The 26,466-nt window shown below is 45.5% G+C and overlaps 1 protein-coding gene across 4 annotated transcripts in view; it reads left to right on the top strand.

Moving 5' to 3' along the window:
• Positions 1 to 26,466, top strand: part of NCLN (nicalin) — a 307,486-nt gene that overhangs the window by 39,541 nt on the left and 241,479 nt on the right. For all 4 annotated transcript variants that reach the window (XM_069648399.1, XM_069648383.1, XM_069648373.1 and 1 more), the window contains exon 2: positions 9,663 to 9,853. In XM_069648399.1, the coding sequence (XP_069504500.1) occupies positions 9,663 to 9,853 (191 nt within the window). The remainder of the gene's footprint in view (positions 1 to 9,662; positions 9,854 to 26,466) is intronic.

Here is a 26,466-nt window from a genome sequence, read left to right on the forward strand (position 1 = left end):
AATGGTCAGGGAAATTTGTTTACGCTTTTCCCCCGACTCCCCTTCTCAACAAGGTGGTGCACAAGATGCACCAGGAACAAGTAACCATGATACTGGTGGCCCCAATGTGGGCCCGACAGCCATGGTTCGCTCACTTGATGGAGATGTCTCTATCTCCCCCAGTGAAACTCCCCTGCCCGTACAACATGCTGTCACAAGACGAGGGCAGGACCCTACATCCATGCCCCCAGAACATGAACTTAGCAGCTTGGCTCCTGAGATCATAGAATTCGGACATCTACAGCTCCCGCAGAGATGCATGGACATCCTCAGGGAAGCCAGAAAACCTAACACTCGCCACTGCTATTCTAGCAAATGGAAGAGGTTTGTCATCTGGTGCAGGGGTAAGAGCATCAACCCGATTGACTGCTCTCCCACACATATTGTTCTATACCTGACCCACCTATTGGATTCAGGTCTAGTGTTCAATTCCATTAAAGTCCACCTAGCGGCACTTTCTGCATACACCACTTCCCAACTCAAGGTGTCGTGGTGGAAGATCCCTGTTATAAAGGCCTTCATGGAGGGAGTAAAGAGAATACACCCCCCGATAGCTGACCCAGCTCCCGGATGGGACCTTAATGTGGTACTTACCAGACTCATGGGCTCACCATTCGAACCCATGCACAAAGCATCTCTTAAACACCTCACTATTAAGACTGCTTTTTTAATAGCTATCGCCTCCATCAGGAGAGTAAGTGAACTTCAGGCTCTTTCTGTTCTAGACCCCTTTGTTACAGTTCAGAGATAAGGTGGTTCTACGCACTCACCCAAGGTTTGCTCCGAAATTCATCTCAAAATTCCACGTAAACCAGTCTATAGAACTACCAGCGTTCTTTCAAAATCCTTCCAACTTGGGAGAAAGGACTCTGCACACACTAGATGTCCGCAGAGCGGTCATGTTCTACATGGAAAGAACCAGACCACTGAGGAAGACTAATCAGTTCTTCGTCTCGGTGGCAGCAGGAAGAGAAGGGGATGCAGTTTCAAAGTCCACTATTTCTAGATGGATTGTTCAATGCATCACTCTCTGCTATACTCTTGCTAAGAGAGAACTGCCCTTTAGGCCAAGAGCACATTCTACTCGAGGCACGGGGGCGTCCATAGCATTCATTGCAAATGTTCCCCTTGAGTCCATCTGCAAAGCGGCTACCTGGAGTTCTGTGCACACCTTTACAAAACACTACTGTCTAGATGCACACTCTAGATCTGACTCCCAGGTGGGACAGGCAGTATTAAGACATCTTTTCTCTAATGTTCCTTCTCATAACCCACCGCCAACTCCGGGTACTGCTCGCTAGTCTATGCACAGCATGTGATTCTAAGCAGATTAACAAACATCAGAAGACAATGCATTACTTACCGTAAAAGCATTTCTGATGGTTGTATCTGCTTAGAATCACATGCGCCCACCCTTCCTCCCCGCTCGGATGGAAGGAACATAGACCTCCTTTCTATATTTCTCTCTTTTCTGTACTCACTCACGTCTAGAAGGCTCCCTCAGGGCAGAAAAATACAAACAGAGGGACCTCGACGCGTGAGGGATTGTGGGTACAACGCACGTCACTATAGGGATAGTGATAGGGATAGTGTTTCAGACACGCCTTGTCAACGTCCCTTTTCGACTACGAAAAACAAAATGCAATACTCCGCAGTGACCACTGGATGTCGGACCTATGCACAGCATGTGAATCTAAGCAGATACAACCATCAGAAATGCTTTTACGGTACGTAATGCATTGTCATATAGGTGCATAGCAGGGTGTTATTTAAACAAGAGGGTCTTGAGTTGTTTTCTGAAGCATAGATAGTTTGTTTTCAGCCTCAAAGTCATGGGCAGTTCGTTCCATTTTAGGACACTTCTGCTTGTGAAGGCCCTGCCTAGTCCCTTTACCTTTTTTGTTGGTATTATTTGAAGGAGGCCTTTATTAGTTGATCTCAGATTACGGCTTGGCTCATGCCATTTGAATTGCTTTTTAAGGTATATGGGAGCTTTAGCATACAAGCAGCGATGGACCAGTGTGAGCGATTTAAAGATAATTCCCTCCTCAATGGCCAACCAATGCAGGTCTCTTCTGTCATTTGTAATGTGCTCCCTTCTTGATTTGCTTGTGATAGTTCTTATGGCGTTGTTTTGGATCACTTGGCATTGATTCAAGCATTTGTTATTAGCGCCTAGAAGTAGGGAGTTGCCATAATCCAATCGGGAGAGAATTGTACCTCTAGCTATGGTGGTGCTGTTCTTCTGGTTTAGCAAAGATCTGATTTTATTGAGTAATTTTTTGATAGTATTGGCAGTTTCTTTTCAGATAGGCTGTGTGGGCCTCTGCTACCAGTGATGCCTGTAGGTAGACCCCTAACGTCTTTACCGTTTTGATATTACAATTTGTGCCTTTTTGTTGTTGAATGAGGAGTATGCCAAGCTCAGTTTTTTCCTATCATATGGAGATCCAAAAATCATTGACTCAGTTTTAGTACCATTAAGGCACATTCAACTTGCCTTCATCCAACCTTCAATGATGTTGTATATGGATGTAAGTTTTTCACTATCCAGCCCATAGTCTCCACTGAGTTCGAAGACTAATTGGGTGTCGTTGGAGAAGTTAGTAAAGAATATGCTGAGCTGGGTCAGCATTGTGCACAAGCAGCGCATATAGAAGTTGAATAATAGAGGGGAGGAACTTGCTCCCTGTGGAACACCACAGGTTTGGTTTGTGAGGCATGATTGCCCCAGATGATCCTGGATTGTCTATCCTGAAAGAAAGAAGACACCCAATCTGTGGCCTCTTGTGAGCAGTTTCCCGATGGTTCCAAGGCCTCTCGGAGCTTCCAATGATCAAGCAGATCAAAGGCTGCCGACGGGTCTAATAAGATCAGTAGACCTGTTTTGCCTTTGTCGAGGATACCCAACATTTCTGTCTGCAGATCTAATACTGCAGATTCAGTGCTGCGACCTGTCCTGAAGCCCGATTGTTGAGGGTGGAGGAGATTGTTGTCCACATTCTTGGAGCTGTTCAGTGGTGATCTTGTCTAGAATTTCTAGTAAGAAAGTTTATTGGCCTTAGGTTGGCGGGATCTTGTTGATCAAGTTCTGGTTTCTTTGGTAGGGGTGTTAAGGTTACTATTTTTATTATGGCAGGTACAATTCGGTCCCTGAAGGAGGCATTTACCATTCTTCTGAGAAATGGAGCAAAAAAGATCAACATTTTCTAATATTAATTTGGGCAATAACACGTTTTCTGTACATGAGGTGCATCTAATACTTGAAAGAGTTTTCTTCATCTCTTCCAATGATATTGGTGTAAATTGGAACTTGGGATTTTGTGGTCCAAACTTGATCTCACATGGTTTATCCGGGATAGGTGGGTTACAATTCTGACAATTTAAGATGGCTTCTTTGGCTTTGTTGATTTTGTTGTGAAAGGCCATTTGGACATTTACACAGTTTAGTTCTGATGGTTGAAATGGCGGAGAAGGCGATCTTTGGGTTTATCAATGGCTTTAAGGATGTGGAAAAATGTATCGGTGGAATTGGAGGCCATGCCGATTAATTCATTATAGTGATTTTTCTTGAGTTCAATGAGTTTGGTCTTGTATCTGGTATCTGCATTTTTCCAGTTCCATTGTATTTGAATCTGTGGGGTCTTTTAACCATTTCCTTTCTAACTTTTGTTTCTCCTTTTTTAGTTTGATGGCATCAGCGTTAAACCATTTTTGATGGTTTATGTTAGGTCTATCTTGTTTGTTTTTCATAGGGAATGGAGGTCTAGTAGTTCTTATGTGTTGGTTATATGTCAATATGATATCCTCACATGGATTGTCATCTTAGTTTTGAGCATAATTTGGTTTATGCCTTCAGATAGAATGGTGGGAGTGATTATTTTTATTTATATTGTTTTAAAGTTTCTATCTAGTACTGTTTTAGGTGAATTGTTTGTTTTCGGTTTTAGACTAAGTTGAGCATCGATTTTATAGTGGTCTGCTCATATATATGGGTATGTTCCCAGCACTGTTATGTCTGCATTGTTTTTAATTATCCCGTCTAGCTGGTTTCCAGTGACAGCTGTGGGGTCTTAGTTAATTACTGTAAAAACAGTTTTGCAGCTCTTCCTCTAGGTTAATAGCTTCAGGGTCATTGGTGTTTCCTCTCCATCTATTAATATCTTCGAGAAGCAGTCTCTGTATTAGATGTTTTGAGGTTATTCAAAATGTTGATCAATTAGTCATTAAATTTAGAGATTAATGACGGGGGCCTGTATATGACTATTATGTTGGTGCAGTCATTAAAAGTGGGTGTCAGTTTAAGGTGTATAATCTCACATCCAGTGCACTGTATAGGGGAGGGGAATAATTTGAGATTTTGTTTGCCAATTATTGCCACTCCTCCACTTTTCCCAATCTCTGTTTTTAAAGTAAATGGTATAATTTGTTGGCACTGCTTTGTCTATGGTGGGGGCCCATTGGCTCCTGTAACCATGTCTCAGTGAGACATAAGATGTCAAGGTTGTCATCTACAATGTAATCATGGATCTCCTGAGCGTGTTTGGTTAGCGATCTTGTATTAATTAGTGCGATTTTAATTTTAATGTATTGTATTTATTGAAGACTTGGTATTTCGTCAAGGAATACGTCCAAAGATTCAGTAGTCTCAGGCAGACCTATAAGCGTGTGCATTACAAAAATGAATGTTCACCCATTATCACTGTTCCACTGTACAGTGAAGGGAAGTATGAAGACCGGGGACAGAAAATGGAGGTGGAAATATATAGGGAAATTTCATCATATATTCAGTGTAGGGCTGGTAGAGGGGTTTATCACGCCCCAAGAATGTGCAACGAATGGTTGGCGAACTGGAGTAAGAATTGCAGGCTATTTGCCAATGCGTAAAGTTAGTCACTCCCTCAGTACTTTAACAAAGTACCCAGCACACCAGTTCTTTATTTGCCAGGAGTAAATGACAATGAACCAGTGGCTAGTGCAAATACTGAGGCTTGGTCAAGGGTGTTGCAAAGCTTAGTAAGGTCCGTATGAGACAGACAAAAAAGGATCAAGTTCAAGCAAGGTTTGTTAGGGTTGTTTACAGTGTTTTGTCCATAGTTATGCAAAAACCTGTAAAGCATCCTCAACAGTATGGGTCTCAAGTGATACATCTCACTCTTGGTCCTGTACCCAGGGTGGTTGATCAATTTACAGACAGTCAAAATCGACAGAACTGTGAAGGAATCCTGTACTTTTATTGACACTCTGGTTAGTAGACTCTTCTCGCCATTGTCATTTCCGATAGGCCCTATAAAAGTGAGACGATGGGGTAGGATACTACTTGGCAATGCTCTAGAGCAGGGGTATGCAACCTTTGCTCCTCAGATATTTACTACAACTCCCTTCAGTCCTCGCCAGCCTAGGCAATGTTGAAGGGACCTTGGAGTGATGGACCAAAATATCTGGAGAGATGCAGGTTGGAGACCCGAGCCCTAGATCTTCCACTAAGAGGCTGGTAACCTGAGCTTTTGGCCACCTTCCTGTCTCAGCCTCCTGGCCATACTCTCCACATCCCCAGTCTTAACTCTTCCTTCGGGCATTGCAACGATCTTGTGCCTTAGGGAACATCTTCAGCACATTCTGTCTCCTCTGCTCCAGCCGTTCCCTCCTTCAGTACCTGTCTGCCGCTCTGCCACATGCTTGTACCTCCACCCATTCTCTATTCACCCTGGCCAAGCATCCAGTGGCTTTCTCTTGGTCCTCTGCACCTTTTTATCTATAGTAGCTTTCTCTTGTCTTTTACATCCCTCTTCCTCAAATCTCTTGAACTGCCCCACCATCTCTTTTAATGTTTCTCTCTCCCTCCTCCTTGACCGTCACTGGGTCTTCATCATCCATACTCTCCAACCTTATCCAACTCTCTCCTTATTCGTTTCCTGTCTTTTTTCCCCTTTTCTTCCACCCCCCCTCTGCACCTCCCCATTGCCAACGAAACACTCTTGTGCTTCATGTTCTCACTCCCTGCCTACAATCATGTCTGTTCCTTTCTTTCCTACCTCCTTCCTGATGCTTCACCTACTGTTTCCTGTGATGTCAGCTCCCATCTCTAGTTTGATGTTTGCTCCTGTGAACAAAGAACAGAAATGAGGTTGGAACAACAGTCTCCTTTAGTTTGGCCCACCGGCCGTGTTTTTTCTCCATCTTTCACCCCAGCAGCCTTGTTCATTCTTCCAACCACTTCACATCTGAAGCCTGAACCTTCCCCTTGGGCTGTCCTACGCAGGAATGCCTACCAAGGGCATTTTGACTGCAGTTCTCCCACATTTAATTTTGGTAATTGAGGATGTGCAGCAGTTCCCCCTAAGCAGATTTTGTACTCGACCTCCTCTTAAATGTCATGCGTCATGCACCACTTCTGATGCCCCTGAGTGTGCCACCCCCGTGCTCTTCGTGAACTTGCAGCAACTGCATGTGCTCTTCATCCAAAGCTGCCAACAAGCAGTCACTATACTCTTCAGCTCATCACATTTTCAGACCTCCAATTTAGGCCGCCAAGCGTAGCTGGGGGGAGGATCACAACTTTAATTTATGAATGCTGGTTGGATTTTTTTTATATCGGGAACAATGGGTGTTTGTGTGTTTAATAGAGAAGAAGCGAAAGGTTGCACAGGAAGGGCCAGGGCTCACGAGATGTAGGATGTAGGGTGCGAGGAGGAGAGCAGCTGTAGATGGAAGCCTCCGAGTTTTGTGACGGCATCATGAAGTGAACACAGACAACGAGTTCAAGAGTTTGGTTCACAAGTTTTTTTAACTTAAAAGGTAGGATGGTGTGAGGCCTAACTTGCCCTATGCTAACCTGGGATTTCCCTACCTAAAGAATCAAGTCTCTGTCCAAACCCTATACTTGCCCTCACAACTATCTGTTTACTATATGTAGGTATGTCAGTATCACGATGGATAGTGTTCAAAATAAAGTTCTGAGCTGCTTCCAGCGCTTAGCTTGTAATTGGCGTCCCAGTCTGTGACTTCAAAATGGTTCACAGGGTATCTGGGGTTCCCTTCCCCCTAGATTCCTCGGAACACTTCCGATCTCTTTTGTTATCAGTACTTTTCACTGGTTCACGTAAATAGTTCTGTTTCTTGACTTTCAAATCACACAAGCAACAGTTCCAAAACGCAAGCTTCTTTATGGATACTTTCATTGGCTTTTTCCATAAAGGGAGACACTTGGTCTAGGAGCAGTTGTCGTACCACCAGGTCCACCCGTTACAGGCTATGCAACCAATACCCTTTCTTATCTGTTTTCCATCAACAAATGTCTACTGCTTTCCTTTTGACATCGAGGCTTGCTTTCTTCCATCAGTGTCAACACTTTACAGTGGCTTGCTTGGCCACCATGCACTTCGTTTATACTTTATGTATTCTTCTGGCTCTCGCTAATACAGGTTTTCTCTTTTGAACTCTTTTAGTTTGTCAATACTTGGTTTCTCATCTCATACTCTACTTGGCTTTGCCAACACTTGTAATTCAAACACACCACAACACTTTACTCTGCTTCCCTATCGCCTGCTCGACATGGCTCCCAGCTCCTGTGTCTTCTGCTCCTCTCTCTCTCCAGCCCACATTTCTCCAGCTTGCTTCTTTCTCTCGCTGGCCTCTCTCCCTTTGTGCTGTGCACCCAGCATTTTTCATACTCATTTAGATTGCTAAATTACCACAATTGTGGGTCATTAAGTTCAGTTGCCTGACCATGGTGAAACCCATTAACTGGACATGCTTGGCTGGTACACCTCCATAGCCCTCTTCTCTGTCTCACTACCAGAGTGGTGGTTGGGGAGGTTTGACTTAAAGGAAGTGTGCATAACTGTGTTGTCTCCTCCTCGTTTTGTAATTGACCTATCTTTGGCTGCCTTAACAATAGAAGGCTGGTAGGTGTTTGTATCTCCCAAATAAGGATGTGTCGTCCTAGTTGGTCTCCTGCCTGCCCCAGTGTTAAGGTGGTGTTTTTGGCATCAAGAAAAGAGAAGGGGTTGACAGCCTTACATATCCACCCCCAGGGTCGGGATTCAAAAGTGATGGCCTGTGCCTGGCCACCTGAGAGGAGGATTCAGGGGGAAAAGAAGTGAGGACGCCCTCAGGTTCTGCACAGTAGTGTGGGTTATGGGGTGCTTGGGTGGTCCTTGAATAGTGAAGAATATGTAAGTGGGCCAGTTGGGCATAACTTGTCAACTAGTGTGGTGATCGTGATCGTGATTGGTGGGTGGGGGCTGGGGGCATATAATGAAGAGCATAGCTGAATATTTTGTCTGGTAGGTCAAATAAGTAGAGAGGGGAGGCCCAAGAGGAGGCTTGCACAGTTAGGTCAACCGAGTACAAGAGTGGGGATAAGGCTTTTAGTGGCATGATGGGTGCAGATCTTCCTGTTAAGAACATGGATTCTTGCAGCACTAGCAGTAAGGAGGTGGGGGGAGTGTCAAGTGTTGTAGCTCAAGATGTGTCTAAGGGAACCCCAAGGTAGTGATCCTTTGTGGAGTTAGGGGGGGGGAGGGTGGGGAAGGAGGGGTGAGGGATATTGACCAGGGAAGAAGTGGGGCATTTTTAGCCTGTTGATAGATGACTTCAGTCTTCGAGTTTAGCTTAAGACAATGAAGTGCCACTCAGTTACTAATGGCTGTGCGACTGTCTTGGATCCTTGACTTTTTGTGTTAAGCTATTTGAAGAAAGGGTGTCTGTGAATGGGTGATAAACTCATCTTCCGTTTTGGGTTCTTTTTGGAGGTAAGGCAAAGATAAGTGGGCCAGTGGCAAATCCCTTGAGTGGACGGGTGCTCTTTCCTGGAGAGAGATTATCTGAGATCTTCATGTAGATGGAGAAGGAATAATTGGAGAGGTACGAAGCAAAATGGCAAGTGCAGTGGTCTGGATGCCAAGATTATCGAGAGCCAGAAAGAAAGTAAGATGGTGGACTGTGTTAATGTCTCCAGAGATGGTGAGGAATGGGAACGGAAAGGAGTTTGTGATGCTGAGCAAAGTTAAGGAAGTTGGAGAAGGGACAGGCTGTTTTTTTTGTTGAGACTGCTGTTTAAGTGAGTTTGCAGAGCGTTGCAGAGGTAATAGCTTTCAGGTGACCAGTGATTCTGTATGAATAAGTGTTCCAGGTTTTGATGGACAAGACATAGTCGTAGCACACAATGGGTTGGCTACCCAAAGGATTCAAACTAACTCTGAGGTTGAGGTAGGGTAGGAGTGAAGGTCCTCTTCAAATTGGGTCGTGTAGGTAGCATAGCACTTCCTTTATGCAAGGTGTTCCTGGTCGGGTCTGATGTCAACCAGTCTAATAAAGCAGTACATCTGAAAGTGTGTAGTATAGGCCTCTTTATGTATGCTTTTGTTTTAGAGGAAAGTTCTCTGGCATTTTCGAGTATACAGTGGCTCAATCTTCTATATAGTCCAGTGCACACTGCTCTGCCTTTGCTCAGTTCTCAGAGGTTGTAACCAAGGATGTTGTTACTTGTGGCAGCTTCTCTGTAAAACAAGTGATGCGCTTTATGAACAACATTTTTTGAACGCGTGTGTGTATGATGGAAAGAAACTTTCAGCCTGGTGTGACTAACCATAGACCCTTTCTGATTTCTCACACTGTAGGCACCAGGAATGCTGTACTTAATACTGAGGCACGCACTGTGGAAGCGGATGTCCTGAGTAGGCGATGTGTTCTGATGCGCCTCATTGATTTTTCGTACGAGAAGTACCAGGATGCCCTCCGGCAGTCAGCTGGGGCTGTGGTCATTCTCTTGCCTCCGAGCATGTCCACAATGCCTCAAGACATTGTTAAGGTAAATATAATAATAATTTAGCAATTATATAGCGCTAAGAACCCTCAGGCATCTGAGCGCTGCTTATTACCTACTGTGTGGTGCTCATTTATCGACCTCTGAAGGATGAAAGGCTGAGTTTGGCCCTGCCGAGATTCACACCTGTGTCGGCAGGCTCTGCACGGATGTCAAAGTGAGTCGCTGTGCTGTTGGACCGACCAGCATATATCTACAGATGTTCAAGAATGATGAAATAAGGGAAATATGGGCTAGAAATCTTTAATGTTAAATAAAAGAAGAGTAATTGTTTATTTATACAGTGCTTATAAAAAGGTGGAGTACTTCAAAGCGCTTCAAGGTGGGAAGGGGAAACCAGGCAATACAGTAATCCATCTTAGGCCTTAAAGTTTCTGAATGACCTAAACAGAAAAACTAGCTACTAGGCCTGACAGCATTTATCCTAGTGTAAGTGCATGAAGTTTTAATTGCGACCAAACTATGGAGGGTGGGGGGGACAGAAATAAAAATCTGCCAGGGGGGGACAGGAAAAACAAACATATGTTACTATTCCCAGTACATTTAGGTCATGCATGCGTACAGACAGAGGTGCGAGGAAGAGGGGGGGGGGGGTGGGAGGAACAAGCGCATCCAGTCCAACAAGACCCTGGGTTAAGTGCAGAGAGGTTGCCTCACTCATGGAGCATTAGCTGAAAGTGCAGTAATGCTGACCATAGGGCAGTGGCCTAGAGACAAGTGCAAAGACTGGCAGGGGGCTGGGATTTGTAAGGCTATGGAAGTGAAACAGGCGTCCAGTCAGCAAAAACTGAACAGAGTTTGGGAGGGGAGGGACGTGGATGGAGAGAAAAAGAGCAGAGGTTAGCAGGGGAGAGGGAAGGGGGAAGAGAAGAGGAAGGTCTAGAGGAGTTTCCAGAACTTGATGTTCTCCGGCTCAAGATGGAGAGTGGTGGGGGGGCTGATCCAGAGGGAGGCACCTGCAGAGGATGAAGATCTACCCCCAAATCGGTTTGTAAAAGCGGCTCACCCGCAGAGAGTTGGAGGAGGAAGAGCAGAGAACTCTAGAGGGAGAGTATTTAGGAAGAGAGCGTTGTAAATAGTGCGGACCCCAGCCCCAGAAAGCCTTGTGGATTATGCCAAGGGTCTTGAACTTGTCCTTGCAGCCACGGGGAGCCAGTGGATTAGTCTCTCGGTTCTGTTCTGGATGAGTTGTAGAGGATGGAGAGTAGAAGTAGGAGGATTGAGAAAGAGGCTGTTGCAATAGTCCAGCCTAGAGAGAACCAGGGCTCTCGAGGAAAAGTGAGACAAGGTAGAATAGCTTTGAAGAGAGGTGCAGTTGGTAGTGGGACTTTTTGGAGATGTCTGAGATGTGGGAAGAGAAGGAGAGAGTGGAGTCGAAGATGACTCCAAGATTGTTTGCATAATTGGTAGGTGAGAGTGCAGGGCCAAGGGAGGCCGGCCAGTCGGAAAGTAGGAGCAGGGGTCCCAATCTGTCTTACTGGCATTCAGCAGATCTTAAATGGGAAGTCTTAACTTGGGGAACACCTATTCCATTTATAAATTACATTTAAAATCAATTTCTTAAATAATGTGACTTGTTATGTGAGGGGACCTGGATACCCGGACAGTGCTGGTGAACTATTTTAGTGCTTTGTTCGCCTCCTCTGAGAAACACAGAACACTTAAAAACTATATTTCCTGGCTCGGTTGGGGGGAGGGGACTGCAGGGAACTTAATGGGGCACACAGGAGGTCACTGGGAAGCACTGATGACCATTCACTCAGGGTTTCTCTTGGCCTTCATCCCCTGGTGAGGATGTAATTGTGTTGGTGATGAGGCAATTTGTGGGATTCTTGCTCTAGCACTGGTGACTGGTGCGTGTTCAGTCTATCTTTCCACATTGGTCTGCAAGATGCCAGCTTCCCAGGTTACCATCAGCTTGTCCCCGAACTATGCTTGTGCCCGGCTTTATCTTTGGGGTATCCTTGTCCCACCTTGCTCCTGCCACTCCTTGCAGCAAACAAGTAGTTATTGCACAAAGTATTGCTTATGTAAAAGGTTCTTAGCTGACTCCACTTTCACACCCTGGCCTACCTCCAGAATTTGTATGCTTAATATGTGACTAGAGTAACATGTGAGCGTCTGCGCACCAAGGAACCCTGAGTTGGTGTGCATTGTCCTGTCCCATATCTATGACGAGAAGAAGCTATGACTATTTTTTTTTAAACCACAAATATACAAAAGACATGTTACAATAAGAAAAAACAGAGGAATATGAACATCTAAAAACATGCTAATAGAACAACATTTTTAAATTTTTTATTTTTATTTTTTTATTATGTATAAAGCGCACAAACAGCCCATGGGCATCGAGGCGCTGTTACAATGAGACGACTTAGTTACAGGACAAAAGCATAAAGTTTACATGTACAACATTATAAACAGTAAGGCAGTTGCGTCCTCTTACAAGGCATATTATATACAACAGCTAAAACTGTCTGGTTAGGCAAATGGCAGTGTTTTGATAGCTTTGCGTAACAGAGAGTGGGATGTTCCCCTCTGAGGTGGGGTGGGAGGGCGTTCCATTGTGTGGCAGCAATTAATGGGTACTTTGGGTACTATAAGTAGGTTGGCATAGGGTGTTCTGGTTGGTCTGGCAGATGTTGATCTGATTATTCTATGTGTTAGGTATTGAGGGGCTGTGAAATTGCTACATTTATGGGTTAAGGCCAGAGATTTGAATAGGACTTGTTCTTTAATGTGTAGCCAATGGGCATGTTTCCTAGCAGCTGAGATGTGGTCCCTTCTGGGAATGCCGTTGGTGGCACGGAGCGCATTATTCTGAATGCATTGGAGTTTTGCCAGGTTTTTCGAAGATGTGCACGCAAATAGGACATTGCAGTAGCCAAGTCGGGATCCAGTTCTAGCTCTCGTTATGGTGAGGCAGTTTTCGGTGGTTAGCAAGGGCCTGGTTGCATTTAGGAGCTTTGAGTGGTAGGCTGCCGATGAGGTGATGCCGTTAACTTGCCTGGACATGGAGAGGTTGGAGTAGAAGTAGACTTCGATAGTTTTTACTTCATGAGACAGTGATTTGGATGTTATCGATGATGAAGGCCATGTATTAGTTGTCCAGTTTTTTTTTACGGTTTCAGACGATCCAATTAGTAGAAGTTCAGTCTTGTCCCCGTTTAGGCACAGCCAATTCTCAGCCATCCAAGCCTGGATGGTGGAATAGGCGGCGTTAAGGGTTGTGGGGTCACTCGCCAGATAATGGGAGGAGGACTTGTGTGTCATCAGCCTAGTTGGTGTATGTAATGCCTAGGGAATCCAGAATGTTGACGAGTGGTTTGGTGACTGTCATATAGTGTAGGGGATATTCAAGAGCCTTGTGGCAGTCCACGTTGGATGATGATGGGATTAGCTCAGGCTTGATCGGAGAAGACTCTCGTGGCTCTCCCTTGTAAGAAAGAGGCAATCCAAGCTGTGGCGTTGGGGGAGAAATGCGCTGATGATGATAGTTTTATGGTGAACAAGGTCAAAGGCAGCTAACCATTCCGGGAGGAGTAGCAGGGCAGGTCTGCCAGAGTCCATAATGTCATCCATTTGATTCTTTAGGTCGTGTAGGGCTGTTTCGGTTCCGTGGCCAGGATGAAAGCCAGACTGCCGGAGACCGAGGAGGTTATTGGTTTTGAGGACCTGTAGGTCGGCAGCTTTGTCCAGGATTTTCAGCAGGAATGGAACAGTGGTTTTGGGCCTGTAGCTGCCGGGGGATGTCGGGTCAAGAGAAGATTTCTTTAGGGGCGGGCGTACCCAAGCTTTTTTTTTAGGTAGGACGGGACAGGCCCAGCTGCAAAGGAGGCATTGATGAAGGCAGCCGGGAACGGGGCGAGTGTGCCAGCAGCCTTTAATGAGAGGGGACATGCAGATTTCCTCTTTACAGTTGGAAGGTTTGATCGTGTTCAAGAGGGCGATGCCTTCCAGTTCATTGATCTCTTTGAAAGAGAAGAGCAGTGAGTCAAGGGTCTGAGGGTGTGTGTGGAGTGGTGTAGGTTGGACTGATGTATGTTGGCTGGCTTTGATTTTGCAGTGAAGGGTGTCTAGTTTACTGAGCATGGCCGATTTGTATACTGTTACACCAAGCTTCATCTTTCGATATACTTTGAGGGGGGGTGGGAGTATGTGTTTCTAGTTCCCTAATAATTGAGATCTCTTTGGTACCGGATTTGGCATCAGCAATCCTTGAATTGAAAGAGGATACTTTGGCTTGAACTTATTCACTGGCAACTTTGCGGAATTCTAGCTTGGCTGAGTCTAGGTGATTTGCAGTCATTTTTCAAAAAACATTTCTAACTCAATGTTTTTTTTTTTAAATTAATGAATATAACCTGTAGATTTTAGTTTTTCCTCCCTTTTGTAATCTCAACTGTTTGGGAAACAGTCACTTTTTTGGGTGTCCTTTTAGTTGGTAATGGTTAGATAATGTTTGTTGTAGGAGTGTATGAGATTTGAGTGTAATTGGTTTAGATTCTTGTAGTGTGTTTTGTGTTTAGTGGATGTTGCTGAGTGTGAGTGTTGTGGTGGTTGTAGGTTTATACTGCAGTAGTGTGTGCATTTTTGTTTGGTATTCGACATTGAGTGTGCAGGATATTCAGGCTTCGACAAATCTTAAACCTACTAGACCTGCAGGTCTAGTAACTTAGTTCATCTACTCGCCCTTGGAGGAATGCATTCGACCCACAAACTGGATGGCAATATGCTTTTTAGAAAAAACATGGCGTCCACCTGAAGAAACATTACTAGTGCCGTCTACGTACATTTTCATAAACAGTGAGAAATAATACAGCTCAGATTTCTTAATATCAAAACTATTCGGGACATATTGGCAAGTACATGTTTTTTTAAACATGGGGATGCATGAAACATGATCTTTCGGAAAATACAGATAGTGATCACAGGCAAAGTCTACAACCAGTAAATGCTAAGTGCCTGTTGTGCCGGTTGTCGAAAAACACATTGCATAGTTTTTCGATCTGTCATTTATCCTTACCGCCAATATTTCCTAATCTGTAGTCCTTCAAGATTAAAATGGTGTGTGCACTGCTGCCACCTAGACAGTGTATTTTTATTTTGCTGGATTTTACTTTGGAGCAGGGAGATCTTCCCCATTAAGGCAAGTGGGATGTTATTGCACCAATTGGTAGCTTTAGTGGAGTTTGTATTGGGTGGTGGTGGGGATTGAAGCTTCCGCAAGTATGCTGAAGAGTTCTCTAGAGCTGGAATTAGCTTTTGCAATTCTGGCGTATGTGGATGGCGGTTTTGTAGGCATCTGTAGTGGGTGCAAATTGGGGGAAATGTTTATTTGGTTAGGTTTGTTTCTCCATGATGTTACCGCTTTGCGTTTTGCAGTGCAGAGATTTCTTAGAACAGAGGTGAACCATGTGTGCAGGGCCTGGCTCTCAGATTAGTAAGTGGGGCGACTGCATTGATGGCAGTGGTCCAGGTTTGGTTGTAGCGATCATGTGACTTGCTCTAGGAGAAGCTTGAGGAAGGGTAAGTTGCTTGCCTGTGAAATGTTCTGGTTTGTATTGCGAGCAAAGGGGGGCTGGGGGGGGCGAGATGGTTTGGAATGATGTGCCTGCGTATATATTTGAAGGTGATGTTGTGATCCGACCAAGGCAGGGTACACTGGAGAGGATTGATATGCTGCAGTTTAATTCCGCAAGCCAGTGAAGGATTCAGCCTTTATTGTGGGTAGGTTGTGTAATGCGCTGTGTGAACCCACCTGTGTCAAGGATGTTAGCCAGCGAGAGGGCGTTGGAGTCAGTGATGTCATGGAGGCCTAGATTTAGGTCACCGAGGATTCTTTTTTTGAGGTAGGTTTGGAGTTTGCAGAGGATGGTGGAAATGTCACCTTCAAAAGAGTAGGGGACCGGTAGGTCGGTGTATCGGGTGAATGGTTACTGTAGCTGTGTATGAGAGGGTGAGTTTGACGGATGATAATTCTTTGTTGAAGGATGTGGGTTTTGAGTCTCTAATTGTTAGTGAGTCCTTAGCTATGATAGCTACACCTCCTCCATCAGATCTGTCTTTGTGGAAGATGGCATAGTTTTTGGGGACGAGCAAGCGAGAGAGCGGGCCTGAGGCAGCGTGGAGCCACGTTTCTGAAATGGCTAGCAGGTCCAGATTGTTGAAAGTGATTAAGTCCGTAATGTCCAGTGTATGTGTGTCGGGGATCTAGCATTGTTTACCATTCCCTTGATGGGTTGGGAGTCATGTTTATGGGTAGTGGTAATGGAGGTGGTGCTAGTGTGTTTAGCTTTGGCTAGTGCGGGTTTGATATTGCGTGGAGAGTCAGATAGGGTGTTGATTACTGAGGGTGTAGGAGATCTTCGACTTCTATGTGCGAGGGGCAGGTGGATGACTTTCCTTGGGTGGGCAGAGGAGGCCATCAGTGTGGCACTGTTGTGGGATTGGTGAGGCACTGGGCCGGCGATCTGAGAGTCAGGCTTGGCATAATAGAGATTGGTGGTGCGGCCAGCTTGTGTGGGGTGCGACTGGTAGCATCAGTCAAGGTGGATTTGAGTACATGTACGGTAACCTGTGTATTTCTAAGCAAATCATAAGAATTGTCCAGTATGCGATGGGTGTAGGATTGCATGGTGGTGGTGGTGCAAGATGTGGTTTGAGGGTGTTCTGCAGCAGGTCCGTCAACAGTTTCTATGGCAGCTCAAGAAGTAGGTGACGTGGGTTTGTGCCGTTGGGCATGCGCGGTGCAGGGGGCATAAATCATGAGGGGGGCGGGGGCATGCCTGTTGGTGTGTAGGTTAGGTATTGGTTTGGGTGGGGGAGCAGCTAGGGTGAATGTAGCTGGAGGCAGAAATGAAGCTGGGGTATGGAGTGTGGGCAGGGCAGTATCTGACATGGAGATAGTACGCTTGTGTTTAGGGATGCTGGTTGGGTTCTGCGCTTGTAGAAGGGGCTCTTTCAAGAGTAGGCGCAGCTAGCCAGGAGTGGTAAGCAAGACCAATGGCCATAGACTTAGGGAGGGGGCGGCGGCATATCTTGCGGGCAGCCCATCTCGCGTACATTTATGGGTGGATTTAAGTGGTTTTGGTGCAACTATCAATGCATTGCTGCGAGGTGGGCACTGATGGTTGGTACTGGGGGAGTGAGTTTGGCAGTTGCCTTGTTTGTGACGATTGTTCCTAGTGCTACAGGATTTGGCAACACAGATGGGGGTATGCTTGGTGCATGAACAGTTTTGTGAGGTGCTGCTAGCACGTTGCGGGTGGTGCCAGCATTTTACATGCGTTTCGGCATTGGAGTCTTCGTTAGGGGGGTCGTACGTCTGGCAACGGGGTTCTGTGGGAGCACAGCAGGGAGAAGAGAGCGGTTGTGGAGAGGGGGGGGGGGGTGGACAGCATGTACCTGATGTGAGGGTTGTCATGCTGAGGCGCAGCTAAGAGGAATTTGAACGCGCATAGTGGTGAGGTCCGTGGGGACATTAAGCAGTACAAGCCAGGTGTAATGAGAAGGACAGCAGGCTTACCTTTGAAGCCATTGTCCGACCTGATGGTGCGGACTGGGAGCTTGGCAGCTTGCGGCGGTGATCAGTGGAGAGCGGCACAGAGCTGCACGGGCCTCATGAGCTTGTTTTGGCTTGTGTCTGGCGGCGCCTCCCAGCTCTGTTGTGGGCTAGGCATTTTGGCGAGGGATGGCTCAGAGTGGCCCAACGCTGTTAGATGTGGTTTCAGGTCGTCTGTGGCTGCCATCTTCACAGCTTTGCGATGATGTGGCCTGGTATGGCTGACCCCATTCTTGGTGGGGGCAGGGAGTCCCAAGAGGGGAGTTAGCCGTATCCAATTGTTTTCTACATGGTAAAGGATCTGTTCGCAAATGTTGTTTTCTAGGGGTTTTGTCAGGTACCGGATGTTTGAAATTGGTCGTTAGTTGGTTAGGTCTTCCGTGTTTCCCAATGGGTCTTTAAGGAGTGGATTGATGTATGCTGATTTGTGAATGTTCGTTGCACCTTTCCTTTTGCTAGTGCATGTAGTTTTGTAGAGGTTGCAGATGCATTCTGCAGGTGTTTTTTTGGGTGAGGATGGTTTTCTACATGTCTGGTGGGCAAAGATATGCTGTCGAGGGGGCTATGTTGCTTTTGTGCACTAGGCTTGTGAATATTTGTCGAAATTGACGAGTACTTGTCTTGTGGTTGGTTCTGACATTGGCTGGTTAGGGGAGTTCAGTGTTTTTGGACATGGTCTTCATGACTTGTGTAATGTTTTGTGATTATTATATATATATTTTTTTGTGTGTGGGCGTTTTGTTGCAGGCAGTAGGATTGCTTAGCTTGTTGATGATGTTGAACATCTCTTCGATTGTTGCTTGCGTTTGTGATACGTTCATTGTAATTCTTTTTTGCTTTGAGTATTTCGGCATTGTACAGTAGTATCTGTCTTTGCTACGTTCATTTTTTTTTTCCTGTTGATCGTTTTTTTTCTTCAAGTTTCCTGTTAGTTTTCTTCAGGGCTCTCTGAGGTGGGGTGTGACTCATCCCTCCAATGTTTTGGTAATTGAGGGGGTGACTAGTTGTTATAATGCAATGTTATCTAGTGTTTCTTTGATCAATTTTTGGATTCTCTCCGTTCTTTCTTCGATGTTGGACAGTGATTGTTTCATGGATTCCAGTCTGGTGTGTAGCTCTCGATTTGAATGGATTTCTGTTTTTTTTTTTGAATTGGTGGTGTTTTTGGTGGGGGGGTTTGTTAGTATTTGTGTTGGCGGGTGGCTCATGAAGAGAGGATTTCTATTGGGCATGCAGTTGTGCTAAAGGTTTGCCCTGCTGTGTGTGTTCCTCCCTTGATCAGTTGCTAGTTGATTTGTTAGTGTTTGGTATTTTCTTCTTGAAACAAAATGTTGAAATCTCCTAGTATGAACAGGTGGGCATCAATATTTTATGGTGATGGCATCCACGTGTGTCTGGTAACGTATGGTTGGATGTCGGTGGTCTGTAGTGTGAATGAATGAATGAATGAGTGGTTGATTGGGTGGTTTAAGTTTAAGTGCAGAAGTAGCGATTTAGAGTTTGTGTTTAGTAGTGTTGCTGTTATCTTTAGGTGATGTTTATATGCAACTTTTTCATTCTGTTGGGTTTCTTCAATTTTAAGTTGTTGGGAAGGGATTTGTGTGCGACTGATTTGAAGTTTTGAGTTGGCCAGTTTTCAGTGCTATTCCCCATCGACAATGCTGGGAATCCCTGGTTACTTGGAATACATTTTCTAAAGGAAATCTTTGACGCCTTGAGTGTCCTACCGACATTGTGGGTGCTTTTGGTCCCCACCAATAGGACGTAGAGTATATAGCTCAGCCCCAGCAACTTCCCCTCAGATTTCAAAAATCTACTTTGCTGGTAGGAATCCTCGTGTTCGTCTCTCCAGAGAGAAATTCTTTTGAGCAAATGAAGATGAATCCTTTTTTCTACAAAAAACACAATTATCCTACGTTTCGGTACACCTTGGCGACTACTTTGCAAACTCTGACGTAAAAACAAAGTCCTTGTTTAGGGCCTGTGGAATTTGTGCCCTGAAAAGCATCTATGAAGGAGACCAGCACCTGGACTGTATTTACTGCTTGTTCCCCATCATTCGCCCGGTGACTGCAAAATCTGCTTGGGGTTCTCGCAAAAACCCCTCAAGGACAGGAAGCGTTGCTTAATCTGTGGGCTGAATGAAGGAAAGCAGGCTCTTTAAGGAGTGTTGGAGCTACAACTCCCTCTGAAAAACGACTCACCTCCCACCGGTCTGGCCACAGATCCAGGTCAGAAGAGTCCTGTCAAGAGGCATAAAACGCATGAGGCGCCATCTAAACAATGTGGGAACTCCTAGACAACAGAGCAGAGTAGGGGTGTAATGGTATACCGGTATAATTACCGTGAACACCTTCATTTAGTTGTAAAAACAGTGACCTTTTTAATACCGGTTTACCATGAATTGTCAGTATCTAAGCATAAAGTGCGTTGAGTCTGCCGCGAGGGCACAGTGGCTTTGACCTCGCAGCCTGAAAGGCAGAAAGAATGTGCTCAGATTTCCTTTTCTGGCAGGTGCATACGTGGGAGACAGGAGACAGGAGACATGAGTAAAGCATCATCGACCCAGGGCAACTTGCCTGCAGGTGCCTCACGCCCTCAGTACTAGAGTTTTTATCTTTCAGATGAAAGTTAAAAAAAATAAAAATAAACACTTTACTTGAATGAAGACTACATGGTCATTGCAAAAAGGGTTGTTGCAAAAAAGGTTGTCGCGAGGAGGACGCAACACGGGATTGACAATTCTGTTTGGAGTGGACCAGTGTAAAGAGAACGTTATGTTTTTGTGTAATGTTTTCTTCTACAGTAAAGTGAAATGAAAAATGTGAGAGACAGGAGCCAGCAGGCCCATTGCAAACCAACATCTATGCCAGCAGCACCATGAAGATAACATTTTGCCCAGCCTGTGGCTCAAAGGTACACATTGCAGCACGCCAAATGATCGACTGGTGGTGTTGCCAGCTGCTTTTTTTTGGGCTGTGGTGGAAATGCAAAATGCCAGTGCAGTGAGTTTTGTCATTGTGGATATTGGACTCTAAATAACAGCCTGCCCACCGGTGAATGCTAGGTAAAGTGCTGCTGCCCTGTGCTGCATGTAGATTTGAAAAAGGAGTCTCTGGTATGCCGACAAACCTAGAAGTGGCTGTTCACCTCCCTTCACCAGACCAGTGCGTTGTAGCATAATGGAGTGGGGGCTCTGAGCAGGCTGTTAAGAGTTAACACCCATCAGAATAGTCAAATCCTATTAAAGCCTTTTTTTTAAACCAACAAACATCAGTTATATGGGAAATGGGTTTCTTTTACATGGAATGTGTCTGCGTTTCTTAAATTCCTGAGTTGTTTCTAAACTTACAATTGCAGCATTCATTCTGTATGCATGATGCTTGACAACCCATTTCAAAATGTTAGAGCACCCATACTCTAAAGCTTGAAAAACCCACCTGCATAGGTCAACAAATATCTAGTCTTAGTTTATGGTTTCAAATGCAAAAGGGCAGTGGAAAAATGTATTTTCGTTTTTGGTGCAAGCAGTTTCAGGTGCCAGTTTTTTACATCCCTGAAACACATGCATGAATGGTCTGCAAACTGCAGCTGTGCAGATGTTTTACTATGACGGTATGACCCCCCCCCCCACCCCTCACACCTTTCTGACTAAAGCCGATGGGTGTTGTAGTCCAAAACCTCTGGAGAGGCAAATGTAAACCCCTAACAGACCTTATCACAAAATCAATACATTATAAGGAATAGAAATAAGTAGTTTGGAGCAACAAAGGTAAATGACTTTTGTGATTTGAAAATGATCATGTATCGTACTACAGGTGTAATCACTGAATTTGCATACAATGAGCCACATCTACTCACTGCCCCACCAAACCAAGTAACTGAAAATGGCCTGAGATTGAGTACCTTTGGGAGAGGTCTAAGTTTGGATTCAAACACCTTTTAAGTAACACAGTGTTTATTTTGTGAAGATATATGCTTCCTTAGGAAATGCATACCACCGGACTCCGCTTACGTCTTGATTCCATACTGTGTACATAAACAAAGGATATGCTTCCTATCCTCTGCACTGCAAAAAAAAGGCAGACAGCCAGCAGTGGTCCGTGGGGAGGGAATGAGGTCTGCAACCCTAAATGACCACATAGGCAACACTAACTAGCTTTCCTTGTCAGAGAAACAGGGTCCTGAAAGGCTGAGGACCATTTCTATTGAAATGGTTAAAGGTTCTGCCTACGTTCGCCCAGACTTACTTTTGTCCAACATGGGCGTAGGGCTTCTTTCCCCCCTTGTAATGTGTGCGGTCAATGTTCACTCTGTAAAGGGAAAAGCATGTTTTCTGAGGGACAAGCTGCCCACTTTTGTTACATGTAATAAAACGCATTTATATAAAAAAGGCAACTTGGTTTGTGTGTGTAACAATTTGACTTTTCTTAAACTGTTATGTAAGGTAATTAAAATGTGTGCTATACTACGATAACCACAGTATACTGTTGTTTGGCAGGAAGGTTATCATACCGTCAAAAAATCCATACCGTGACACCCCTAGCTCTGCAGAGTCGACTGGGCAGGACCCAGCCGTCCAACGGTCGCAGTCTCCCTCCCAAAAAGGGCCAGTATGCCACGATAGCTCCCCGTCCACAGAGACTGTTGTTTGGGCAAATGACATCGACCCAATCAACAACAACTAAGAACTCTCATCCAGTGATCACGTCCAAGACTCGGTCGTCTTCGGACCGCCCACCATCTAAGGACTCCCATAAACCAAAAGCATAGTATATGCACTCGTCGCAAAGAACAGACTCGCCGACTAGGGAAAAGAGCAAGGAAAAGTCGACGACAATGAAATCCTCGATGAAACAAACACTGCTCGTTGTCGGGAGGGGGTATCACTCGCCTAAGTAAAGCGCAAGTTGTTGTCGAGCCACGAGTCGTCAACGACCCACTCGTCAATCCAAAAAGCAAAAACACTTGCCAACCAGCAAAAAGGTCTTAGCGGAGGGTTCAAAACACTCCAAAGCTATGGAGCCCAGTTACATGTCTTTCCAATGAAACATTTTCCATCGAATATTTTCTAACGGAAAAAAAGTGCAGCAAATGTTTTTTTGGGGGGGTGGCAGAAGTCCCCCAACCTCCCTTTTTTTTTTTTTTTTCTTTTTAAATTTGTCTTCAGTTTACAAACAGAAGTCATGGTACAAAAACCGAAAAAAGAAACACTTTAAGGCTTTCATATACAAGACAAATCAGTGAAGCTCCATAACAGCAGATGCTCGTATTGACGAGCCCATTGTCTCTGATTAAGTCCTGTATGAGTACCCGACTTCACCATTCCCCCCGTCCCAACCCCCATTCCCCAGTTGGTCATGCAGCATTCAGTTCGATCATTGCAGCGTTTTACAAATGGCAGTCATGGTCTCATTTGTCAAAGTGACAGCTTCATTGGTGAGAGTAGGGTGATGCATCATAGCGGGTCGCTTCCTATTTTTATTTTCATGTTTACACGGGGGGGGGGTCGATGGTGGACCTCGATAGTCAGTTGGGGAGATATTTGGTTTTGTAGTCTATCCATAGGCCCTCTACCTGCGCTGACCTTCCATGGAGAGATGCTGTGATGTGCTCCTTTATGCATATATTGGGTGCGACGTTAGCCCAATCGTTTTTGGTGGGCAGTGAAGTTGATTTCCATTTCGTAACAAGTACGGCTCGAACTGCTAGCAGTAACTGTGGGGTCAGGTCTCTCACTCTAGTCCAGTCGTCATCATTTTTTTCGAGGCCAAATAGAATAAAATAGGGGTCTAACGTTCTGGTGATGCCGTCGATTTCTTTTATCCAGCCCAGGACCTCGTTCCAGAAGACTGTTACATGAGTGCAGCTCCACCACATGTGCCAGTAATCTGCGTTTTCTCCACATCCTCTCCAGCATTCGGGACTGGTAGTTTGGAATATCTTGGATAGTTTGATGGGATCATATTGCCACCTATAGAGTAATTTGATGGCGTGAAGTCTGTATTGGGTCGCAATTGAAGTTTGCGTAGCTGCTTTGCATATGGTTCCCCATAACTCTGGGGTGAACTGTTCGCCAAAGTCTCTCAATAGGTCAGTGTCACCCCCCACCCCCTCGCTTTCTATCAATTCTTTATACATCGCTGATATTAGGCCTTTTATCTCTGTTCTCGAGTCCAATATCTTCTCGAAGGGTGTGAGGTCCCTCATCAGGTACTGTTTCCACCTCGGTCTCGTCAAAACGCCTTTTATTTGAGGAATGTGGACAGGGGGCCAATTCCGAAGGCTTCAGTTAATTCTGGAAGGGATATGAAAGAGTCCTTTCTCTGTAGTTGTCCAACTCTCTCTAGCCCAGCTTCGTACCATGTTTGGAACCTTTCAACATTCGGGATGTGGTCGTTGATTCCGGGTGACCATAGATGGCTCAGGGGCGGGCCATGTGGTGATGTTGAGCATATTCTTGCCCGGAGTCCAAATGTCCCATATGGTACTGAGTATTGGGTGATTTTTGATCTTCCTGGAGATCCACCGCATGGGGGACCAGAGCCATTCTGACACTGTGGCTGGTGCGAAGTAATGATTATCCATGGTGACCCATTGTAAACTCGTGAGGTTGCGTAGGTGGGGAATCAGGACTCTAAGTTGGGAAGCTTTGTAGTATTTTTGCAGGTTGGGGAGGCCAACACCTCCTTTTTCTTTTGGGAGTGTTAGTCTTATACGAGACCCTTGCCAGAGAAATTTGAGGATGGCCCTTTTAATGTCAACGAAGAAGCTGGCTGGGATTCTGATCGGTTGCATTTGAAAGGGTACAGGAATCTGGGAAGGGACACCATTTTGATCGCATTGAGTCGACCCAGCCATTATATTGTGAGCTTCTCCCATCTCACCAGGTCGGCCCGGAACTGCTGTAATAAGGGAGGGAAGTTCGCCTCATAAAGATCGTCAAGATGTTTAGTGATCAGTATCCCTAGGTATCGCAATTTTGCGTGTTCAATATTGAGGCCCAGTGTGGAACATTTGGTGTTAGCCTCTTCCTGACCTTGGAGTGGGAAGAGGGTAGATTTCTGTTTATTCACCTTGAACCTCGAGAGCTTGCCATATTCATCCAGTAGGAAGAGAGCTCGGGGGACAGAGGAGGATATCATCCGCGTAAAGTGCCACTTTATATTCTGTCGTCCCCAGGTGAATACCCTCCACTGTTGGGTCAGTCCTTATTACCATCGCTAGGGGCTCTAGGGAGAGGGCGAAGAGGATCGCAGAGAGGGGGCACCCCTGACGAGTTCCTCTTTCCAGGTTGAACCATCTAGAATATTCGCCATTCACAAATATTGCCGCTCTAGGGTCTGTGTATACCGCTTGTATTGCCCTTCTGAACCTCGGGCCCATTCCAACCTTACGCAGCACCGCTTTCAGGAATCCCCATTCAACCCTATCGAAAGCTTTCTCTGCGTCTATGGATAGGAGAGTAGGGTCGTTGCCCATGGTTTGGGATGCATAAATCAAATGTAGGGTCTTGCGCGTTGTGTCGGCCTCCTGTCTCCCCAGTATGAACCCAACCTGGTCAGAATGTATAAGTTGGGGCATTAATGTTTCCAGCCGGTAGCCTTGCTTGGATCTTTGCATCTAAATTGAGTAGTGAAATGCGACGGCAAGAGCTGCATTTTGTCGGGTCCCTCCCATCTTTGGGGATTACTGTGATGAGAGCCTGACAAAGGAGTCGGAAGGGGGGGGGTTTACCAGTATCGATGATTTCATTGAAAAGTTCCGTTAAGAAGGGGGTGAGGAGAGAACTAAAGGTTTTGCAGAATCCGGCTGTCTAGCCGTCTTCTCCCGATGACTTGCCTAAAGTGAGCCTCTTTATAGCAGCCTGAACTTGCAAATCAGTTATGGGGGATTCCAGCAGTTCGACATCTAGGGAGGGGATGCGGGGCATGTGTATTGAAGACAGGTAAGATTCTATTTCTGGTTGGTCGGGGTCTGACTCGGAGGAATATAAAGCTTCATAAAAGTTGGCAAAGCTTTCTGGGATAGTGGGGCAAGGGTGTGAGTTGGAGGAAGCGTCGTCGGATATATGTAGTACCCTTCGTTCGGCTCTTTGTTCTCAGAGCCTGGCGGCAAGAAGCGCATCTGCCTTGTCTCCCTTCTCATAGAATTTTTGCTTCAAAAATCTCAGCTTGCATGCATCTGTTCGTGTTCTAAGAGTTTCAGTTCGTTTCTTTTTCCCCTTGCTTCGTTCAGTTTTGCTCGGTCGGATTCTGATTCTCCCCAGTTGTTGGACTCCAGCTGAGTGATTTCGGTTCGTAACCTGTGTTCAATAATGTTTCTTTTTTTCGACGCACCTTCCCTTATCGGGATCCCTCTCCAGGTGGCTTTAGCGGCTTCCCATACAGTTTGCTTAGATACTTCGCCATTGTCGTTAGTGTCAAAAAACTGCGTGATTTCAGACTCCATCTCAGCCTTAAAGGCCACGTCTTTCCAGAGGGTCTCATTGCATCACCATTTTCCACTCTTGACAGGTAAATTTATCCATTGGATGTCTGTGCGGACCATGTCGTGGTCGGACCAAGAGATCGGGGTAATCTCTGAATGTGATATCTCTGCGAGCTCGTTAGTTTCGTATAGGTAGTCGATTCTGGTGTATGTATTATGGGGGGCGGAGTAGAAAGTGAAGCCTTGTTCGTCTGGGTGATGGTCTCTCCACACATCCCTCATGTTGTACGTTTCCATCATGGCAGCAAGCCCGGTTTAGTTGGTTCTGTCGTTTAGTTTTACATTGGGGTTGCCGGGCTTACGGTCTCTGACAGGATCGGCCCATTGATTGAAATCGCCACCTAGAATGACGTGGCCGGGCGCCTCGAGTAGAATCTTCAGGACAGTCTTGGTGAGGAATCTGGATTGACCTGTATTTGGGGAGTAGAGGGTCGCAATGGTTACATTTATTTTCCCAATGTGGCCACTCACTAGAAGTGCTCTGCCCTCTACATCGGACCATTACTTGGTGAGTTCAAATTCAGTGCCCTTTCTGATGAGAATC

The sequence above is a fragment of the Ambystoma mexicanum genome, chromosome 1p (assembly GCF_040938575.1).
Source record: "Ambystoma mexicanum isolate Mex_15411 chromosome 1p, UKY_AmexF1_1, whole genome shotgun sequence".
Lineage (NCBI taxonomy): Eukaryota > Metazoa > Chordata > Amphibia > Caudata > Ambystomatidae > Ambystoma > Ambystoma mexicanum.